This window comes from Coregonus clupeaformis, unplaced genomic scaffold, assembly GCF_020615455.1.
Source record: "Coregonus clupeaformis isolate EN_2021a unplaced genomic scaffold, ASM2061545v1 scaf0313, whole genome shotgun sequence".
Classification (NCBI taxonomy): domain Eukaryota; kingdom Metazoa; phylum Chordata; class Actinopteri; order Salmoniformes; family Salmonidae; genus Coregonus; species Coregonus clupeaformis.
The window spans coordinates 383,653-392,565 of NW_025533768.1; the positions used below are offsets into that span (position 1 = coordinate 383,653).

Genomic DNA, 8,913 nt, shown 5'->3' on the forward strand with positions numbered 1-8,913 from the left:
TCACGCACGGAGTCCCGATAGGAAAGGTGTCCTCTCACATCCCAGTATTCACGGATGCGTCCCTGACGGGATGGGGAGGGACATGTCAGACCCAAGCGATAGGAGGTGTGTGGCCTCAATCAGGTCGTCATATCAACCTCTTGGAGTTGGAAACGGTTCGACTGGTTCTGACCCACTTCGCGTCTACCCTTCGGGGTCGCGATGTGCTGGTCTGGTCAGACAACCGGACCACAGTAGCTCACATAAATCGCCAGGGAGGAGTCAGGTCTCCTGCTCTCCATCGGGCGGCAGAGGAATTGTGGCTGTGGGCTCACGAGCACCTTCGCTCATTGAGAGCAGCACACATTCCGGGCTACTTGAACGTAGGAGCAGACCTCATGTCAAGAGGGGGTCCTCGAGACGACGAGTGGTGTCTGCATCCGGACATTGTTCTCCAGATTTGGGAACAATTCGGGAGAGCCGAGGTGGACCTATTCGGCGTCACGCGTGAACGCGCAATGTCCTCTGTGGTTCTCTCTGAGGGAACAGGGACGAACCGCCACTGGGAAGGGACGCCTTTGCGCACCAACCGTGGCCGAGAGTTCTCCTGTATGCATTCCCTCCGCTGTCCTGCATTCTCCCACTGCTAGCCAGGGTGAGGTCAGGGGGGCTGTCAGTGATACTGATAGCGCCCGATCGCCCGGGGGCTCCTTGGTTTGCGGAGATGAGTCAGATGTTGATTGCGCCACCTTGGCCAATTCCACATCGACGGGACGCGTTGTCTCAGGCGGGAGGCACGATAGGGAAATTGCCCATAATCGGCCAACCACTGAAGGCCTGGCTGCTGAGAGGGACAGGCTAGAGCGCCGTGGGTTATCTGATGCAGTGATCAGGACCATACAGGGTTCACGTGCCAGTTCCACTTCTAAGATGTATGCCAGTAGATGGAACGTGTTTTCACGATGGTGTGTCACACAAGGTGTAGACCCCATGAGCTGTCAGGTGGAGAGTATTCTCTCTTTTCTACAGCTCATGTTTGATAAGCAAAAATCGCCTGCCACTATTAGGGTGTTTGCAGCAGCGATTTCAGCTTGTCATGAGGGGTTTGGCAGAGACAATGTCTTTAGCCACCCTCTAGTGAAACGCTTCCTATTAGGAACGCGGCGACTTAGGCTAACACCTAGAGTCACGCTTCCTCAGTGGGATTTGGCTTTGGTACTCGAAGCGTTATGTAAGTCGCCGTTCGAGCCATTGAATCAAATACCCCTCAAGATGCTGTCTATGAAGACAGCACTGTTGCTCGCTTTGACTACAGCTAAGCGGGTCAGTGATTTGTGTGCTCTTTCGACGAGACCTGACTGCCTGGCCATCAATGGTGACCTGAGCAGAGCAGTGTTACGTCCTAACCCGGCATTTGTGCCGAAGGTTATTAAGAGTTCATATAGGTCACAGACCGTGGAGCTGTGGGCTTTTTCTCCTCCTCCTCATAGAGAGAGGAGTGAGGAAAAGCTCCATCGCCTGTGCCCGGTACGCGTTTTGGCGTGTTACGTCGAGCGCACAGCAGCGATTAGGTCATCGCCTCAGTTGTTTGTGTGTCACGGTGCGGCTGCACTAGGTAGACCATTTTCAAAACAGCGGTTGTCTCACTGGCTTTGTGAAGGCATTGAGACAGCTTATGAGGCAGCGGGCGGCAATTGCCTCAGGGTATCAGAGCTCACTCCACTCGTGGAGTAGCGGCTTCTACTGCCCTTTTCAGAGGAACAGGGGTAGAGGATATCTGTAGAGCAGCATCCTGGTCGACGCCGTCTCCATTTATCCGTTTCTATCTCTTAGATATGTCTTCTAACTCTCTGGCTCGATCTGTACTCAGCGTGGCTGAAGGGAGATCTTGAGCAAGAAAGAGAGGAGAAGCAGGACTGTGGACACAGGTTTCCATCAGGTCCGCTTTGGTTAGGAAGACGTGTTTTTGACAGATATGTTTTCTAACTCTTTGGCTCGGTCTGTACTCAGCATAGCTGAAGGGAGATCTTGAGCTAGGAAGAGAGGAGAAAGCAGGACTATGGACAAGGTTTCCATCAGGTCCGCTTTGGATAAGAAAACATATTTTGTGGCATGACTCCTGACTGACAGGTTCAGTACAGTAGAGGCATGTGTTGATTGACAGAATGTGAGGTCATCTATCTGCTTGTTCAGTTTTAGTATGACCCATGTTTTGTTCCCGCCCACTAATCTCTGGGAGTCCATTGAGTGAGTGAGGCGGTCTACCGCGTTCACAATGTAGAGTGACACTTGGTGTCATTCCATTAGTGGTCGGTAGTGTTTTCACAGGATATTGAGGCACATCTATCTGCTAGTACAGATTAGTATGGCTTCTATTCTGGTGAACTGCCCACTAGTCATTGGCATTGCCATTGGACTAGGTGGGGCGGGTCTTTTACCGATGACGCGGTATATTGTGACGTACTTTTTACGCTGCTGCTACTCTAAGTATTTATGCATAGTCACTTTAACTCTACCCACATGTACATATTACCTCAACTACCTCAACTAGCCGGTGCCCCCGCACATTGACTCTGCAACGGTACCCCCCTGTATATATAGCCTCCCTACTGTCACTTTATTCTATTGTATATATAGCCTCCCTACTGTCACTTTATTTTTACTTCTGCTCTTTTTTTCTCAACACTTTTTTGTTGTTGTTTTATTCTTACTTTTTTTGTTTAAAATAAATGCACTGTTGGTTAAGGGCTGTAAGTAAGCATTTCACTGTAATGTCTGCACCTGTTGTATTCGGCGCATGTGACCAATAAAATTTGATTTGATTTGATTTGATTTGTAGGGGTTTTTAGTTGCAGTACTGCGGGACTTGGGTGCAGCCATTGCTAGGCCTGACCTTTCCGTTTCGATGGGAAGTGTTGGGCTCGGCAGGGAGTACATTTTGGAGCGCTACGCTCCGCCTTAAACCAATAGGAGCAGAGCTCCCCTATGGGGCGGAGCTCCACGATATAGAACGATTAGTTACCGGAGTGTAACTCCAGTTCTATGAGTGGAGCGGAGCCCCATAGGACTTAAGGCCCTGCCGACCCTCTCTAGTCTCGCTGAAGATAAATATCTCGGGAGGCAGATTGAGGGGAGGCATCCCCTCTTATAGGGACACCTGTACTCCTATTGGCTGCAGGTGTGTGCATAATTTTGTCTCAGGCTGATGCTGCCTTAGGGCAGAGGGTAAACCAATAGGAGCAGAGCTCCCCTATGGGGCTCCGCTCCACTCATAGAACTGGAGTTACACTCCGGTAACTAATCGTTTCCTTCCCCTCCAACAACTAAGGGATTTCACCATGAGGCAAATGGTGCCTTTAAAACAGTTGAATGGCTGCGAACTGTGGATGGATCAACATTAACTCCACAATACTAACCTAATTGACAGTGAAAAGGATGCGTGTACGGAATACAAATATTCCAAAACATGCACCCTGTTTGCAGTAAGGCACTAAAGTAAAACTGCCCAAAAAAAATGTCCTGAATACAGAGCGTTATGTTTGGGGAAAATCCAACATCACTGAGTACCACTCATATTTTGGTGGTGGCTGCATCATGTTTTGGGTATGCTTGTCATCGCCAAGGATTTGTTTTTTTTATGATAAACTGAATAGAGCTAAGCACAGGCAAAATCCTGGAGGAAAACCTGGTTCAGTCTGCTTTCCAACAGACACAGAGACAAATTCACATTTCAGCAGGACAATAACTTAAAACAAGGCCAAATATACACAAGTTACTTACCAAGATAACATTGAATGTTCTTAAGTGGCCTAGTTAGTTTTGAGTTCAATCTATGGCAAGACTTGACAATGACTGTCTAGCAATGATCAACAACCAACTTGACAGAGCTTGAAGATTTAATTTTTTTTGGCAAATATTGTACAAAGCTCAGAAAGACTCAGCTGTAATCACTGCCAAAGGTGATTCTAACATGTATTGACTCAGGGGTGTGAATACTTAGGTAAATGAGATCTCTGTATTTCATTTTAAATACTTGTGCAAAAATGTCAAGACATGTTTTCACTTAGTCATTATGGGGTATTGTGTGTAGACGGGTGAGAAACATTTAATCCATATTAAATTCAGGCTATAACACAATGTGGAATAAGTTTAGGGGTATGAATACTTTCTGAAGCCATTGTATGATGCAGCCACAGCGCCATTTTTCCATTTACGTTTTGAGGTTGGACTTGAGCACGTATAGCTCGTTGGCACGCCGATTGGTGTCAGCATGTGTTACACCTGTGCTGGTTGCCATCTTATTAATGAGGTGTTTCACCTGTGCTGGCCCAGGTGCTATTAGGAGTGGTTGGCCAGTGGTCTTGATAGATGAAAAAAAATCTCTTGAAACCGTTTTGAATTCATGGACAAACCAGCTTTCTTTTAGAACCAGATAATGAACATCTGAATGCTTTAAAAATTACTTGCGTGTTCTGTGGGGTAAAACCTCTGGTTCCGATAGATCATCATGTAGATTTAATCATGACTGCTCAATGAGAGATCTACATTTCACAACGTTGCGCCTCTTGAATGTGACCAAGGTGAATCCCATTTGCTTCCCATTCCTTGTGTTCTGTGTCACCTTGAAATGAGAATATTCAAGGCTTCTCTGCTCAGACATCAATGCGTTTTGATCAAGTGAGGTGCAGGGACGAGCAATCAAGTTAAATACATGAAGATTCAGCACTACTTGTGGCAGTCTACTTGCACCATGCAGCCCAATTTCGTGGGACCAGACCACAACAGTTCCCGTTTGAGAATGGTTTGAGTTCTGGAGAAAGCTAAAAAAAAACTGCTGGAGTCGAGGGTAAATGCAGCACATTCAAATAGTTGTCTGTTACTACAGCTAAACAATGCAATGAGGACCATTTTTTCTCTCTCCAATAAACATATTTACTGTACATTTCATACATAGGCGAGACATTTACATTTTATTTATTTAGCAGACGCTCTTATCCAGAGCGACTTACAGGAGCAATTAGGGTTAAGTGCCTTGCTCAAGGGCACATCGACAGATTTTTCACCTAGTCGGCTCGGGGATTAGAACCAGCGACCTTTCGGTTACTGGCACAACGCTCTTAACCACTAAGCTACCTGCCGCCCCAAACTGAGACTTGGTACAGAGTGATTAGGGGTTGCAGTGTCTAAGCTTCCGCCTCGGCCGCCATCATCCTGTCTTTCTGCTTCATCAGACATTTCCTTGAGCTGGCGTAGGCTCCCAGATCCCCATCTACAACAGAGGAAGGACAACAGTTTGACAATGGAACAGTTGCCACAGCCTTACCGTTTCTGCATTCCACAAGACTGCAGAAAATTCTGCCCGGGAGGGGTCATATTAAATGATTCATATTGGAGAAATTCAGGAAGCAGCATCTCAGTTTCTAAATGTTTTCTCCTATTGGTGCCTACTGAACACAACCCAATTATTGACACCTGGAGTTTTTCAGGTTTGGGTCTGTTGATCTTTTTCTCTCTCTGGCATCAGTGTGTTTTTTCATCAGTATTATTCAGAAATTAAAACATCATACATCATCTGCACAGATTCAACAACAGGTGCCGTCACTGGTTGCATGTGAAAAGTTGGAGGTTCGAGCGAAGCATTGGCCTAGCTGTCATTCTTACCCTGTAGATGCTAGGGACGTGCTATCAACAGTGTTACTGCCATATTGGCAACACTGAATGGTAGTTGAGGCATGACTGAGTGAGTGGTACTTACAGCGTGACTGGTAGGCCTTGGCCACGTCGGCAAACTGCTGCAGCTCCTTGGAACAGTTCTGGTGGTAGCTGGTACCCTCCCTCTGCTGGCAGGCCCTCAGACGCTCCTGGACCACCTTCACTATCTCCTGGTCCACCTTACTGAGGGGGGAAACACAACATACAGCTGTTAGGAACAAGGGTGGTTGTGAATACGCCAAACAGGACGTGCCAATGAATGGTTAAAAGCAGCGGGTAACCGTCCTATCATATCTGACCACAGAACATTAATCTCTTGGGGGTCGGACTAGGTAAGGTCAACTCCACAGTAACCGATTGATGCTGACTCAGATTTTTCATAAAACAAATGACTTGTGATATGTGGTTGCCCCACCTAGCGATTAAGATTAATGCACTAACTAAGTCGCTCTATGTAAGATGGCCGACCTTTCGTTACAGTATGTCTTGTCCTTTAATCCAGTCAATGGGTTTTTCCTCATAATGAGAGTTGGTGTAGAGGGGTGTCATACTTCTGAAGAACCACAGTGTTTGCTGGTTTTCACTCTTTCCTTTAATGTTTCAGACTGGAAAACCGCGACTTTGGACTTCCAAGGTAATCAATTACCTTAATTGGGAGGACAGTAAAGCCAGAGGCACTGCGGCCCTTGAGCTTGAAAGAGGAATACTTACTGATCTCTCCTCCACTGCATCTCAGCCTCATAGTAACAGGTGTAGTCTCCCTCTGTGCACTCGGTCAGCTCGGGGACACGGCGGAACTTCTGATGGTAGTAGTTGTACTTGTTGCCTGAGTGGATACCCTCCACAAGTTCTGTTGAGAGATGAGGGGAGCATGTCAACATTTACCTCTTGTTGATCATGTGGTACAAAGTACTTAAGGAGTCCTATTGCTCACTGATCTCACAAGACAGGATTGGTGAAAGCTATGTGGAACATAATTGGCTTTCACCTAGTTATCCAATTATGTTAGATCAGTGATATCACTGGAAAGAGGTGAAGGATGCATTTCTAGACCATGAATTACAGTAATAGGAAATTTAGTGAGTAGTATCTAGCGAGTGTCAAGTGCATTGCGCTGCATACAACATTATGCATTACACCTGAATAAACCGTAACTAAAACTGCAACACACATAGCTACCTAGCTAGGTAAATAGCGTAACAGCAACACTTGCTAGTTTAGCTATCTTGTTAGGTAGCATTAGCTAACTGAATCAATTTCTCTGCAGTGCACATTCATCTGACATTTGAAATCCTGAATTATGATTATAAATATGTTTTGTCCATGTTCGGTCTACAAATAGTCTGGCCACGCAAGACTAGTCTCCTCCACGTATCACGCTAGATAGCCAACATTAGCTAGTGTTAGCAACACCACAGATGGATTAGTTATAAAAAATTATTGGCAACACGTTAGCCTAGCTAGCTAGCTCACCTCTGAATGTGGTGACAGGGAGGTCCACGGAATAATAGAAGAGTTTAGTCAAAATCAGGGCTGGGTTGGGAAGGGTCGTCTGCTTGTCCACGACGGGAGTCTGGCGGGGAGGCTCCGGGTACGCATCTTTATCATAGTCTGACGGCATTTTGCTGTCTTCTGTTAGAGAAAAATAAGAAATCTCTTCAATTCGACCTCGTCTACGCGCATGCGTGGGAGGAACAACATGGCGTTGGAGGTCAGTTAGAAATAAATATAAAATGTAATATGGTGAACTTAAATAAAATGTCAATAAAATAAAAAAATATGTATATATTTTGTATGCACCCTTTATCTCGAATATTGCGTTTACATTTCTTTCATTTTTCAAGCAGAGGTCGAAGGTAAAAGTTCAGCATCGAGAAAATGTGTGGTCAGAGAGGAAAAGGCGACCTTGACCCCAAATCTGTCCAAAATAAGACCAATGCGTTTCTGTGGGTTTATTTTGGACCTAAACTTGGCGCCTGCCTTCCCGCCTTTGGGATCTCGTCATTATATACTGATCTCTGGGGTGTTGTAATTTAATGAACTTCCAGTCCACAAGGTGGCATAAAACATAAAATTACCTAAAAACGTTCAAACAGAAAGTCGTCAGTGTTGCGCAAATCAAGTTGAGGGTGGTGAACGGAAGGTCATGAGTTGTTACAGTAAGTTGTATTAATGAAACTATTAATGATAAGCGTTATGATGATCAAATTGAGGTATTTTCTTCAACTAGATCAGGTTGTTAGTTAGTTATCTATCTAAAACAATGGAAATGCCATGAAAACGCCACGCATGTGCCCCCCCATGTGGGGTGATAATGTTAGCTAGATCCATAATCTCCTCATTGTCGCCAATCAAAATTAGCCTACATTTAGGCTGTTTATATGTGTATTTGTTGGAGTAAAAACCGGAGTAATACTTGTATGGATGTCAACCTCAATGCATGTTCATGTCATGGTCACCAATCACACTATTTCTATATGGCTAGCTATGCTACCAGCTTATAAGAACTGGAGTTAGCATTTAGCCGAATTATTTTCTAAGCCAGAGAAGGGCAACTTCTAAATATTATGCAGCGAAAACAGTCAAGTATATCCAACCCGGATTTTAGTAACCACCTTGTGGTCCTGTTGGAACACACAAATTATGACGGATTTGACCAATATCCACTTTGTTGGATCAGATTTTGAATTGGCGCCAATGAATGCGTCCTTTGTTCTATCCCCCACGGTTTGCGTTCCATTGATATTTTTACTGCATGTAGCTAACTCGTTCGTTAGCTATGTTGTATTGTACCGTCCGTGACAGAAAGTTCAATCTCAAAATTGGTTGTCAGTAAAACAATTACATTATGAAGTAATTTAGCGGTTTGAATAGCTATTGTTATTATCCTTGGGTGTGTATGTATGTATGTATGTATGTATATGTGTATATATATATATATATACGTTTTGTAGTGGTGAAACATGTCATGTTTATTAGCTCGTGAAAGTGACTAATACATACCCTTGAACCTTGTCATGTAAATGTCATGCTTTCAATCTTCATAAGAAGAGGGCGGCAGGTAGCTTAGTGGGTAAGAGCGTTGTGCCAGTAACCGAAAGGTCGCTGGTTCTAAAAAACAGCCGACTAGGTGAAAAATCTGTCGATGTGCCCTTGAGCACTTAACCCTAATTGCTCCTGTAAATCGCTCTGGATAAGAGCGTCTGCTAAATGACAAAAAAA

At 45.0% G+C, this 8,913-nt stretch overlaps 1 protein-coding gene across 1 annotated transcript; it reads right to left on the minus strand.

The window, feature by feature from the left end:
• Positions 1 to 5,048: 5,048 nt before the first annotated feature.
• Positions 5,049 to 8,771, minus strand: LOC121551423 (NADH dehydrogenase [ubiquinone] 1 beta subcomplex subunit 10). Its single transcript, XM_041864065.1, has 5 exons — positions 8,695 to 8,771; positions 7,165 to 7,323; positions 6,403 to 6,541; positions 5,735 to 5,874; positions 5,049 to 5,248 (listed from the first exon to the last, which is right to left on the minus strand). Exons 1-5 carry the CDS (start codon positions 8,708 to 8,710, stop codon positions 5,163 to 5,165), a joined length of 540 nt encoding a protein of 179 aa, XP_041719999.1. The 5' UTR covers positions 8,711 to 8,771; the 3' UTR covers positions 5,049 to 5,162.
• Between the last annotated feature and the right edge of the window lie 142 nt (positions 8,772 to 8,913).

What these genes read in the sequence shown, in the direction of transcription:
- LOC121551423 (XM_041864065.1), bottom strand. An exon ending in ATGCAGTGGAGGAGAGATCA is followed by an intron (nt 5,875 to 6,402) that starts GTAAGTATTCCT and finishes TTCCCCCCTCAG; the next exon opens with TAAGGTGGACCAGGAGATAG. An exon ending in CAAGGCCTACCAGTCACGCT is followed by an intron (nt 5,249 to 5,734) that starts GTAAGTACCACT and finishes CCTCTGTTGTAG; the next exon opens with ATGGGGATCTGGGAGCCTAC.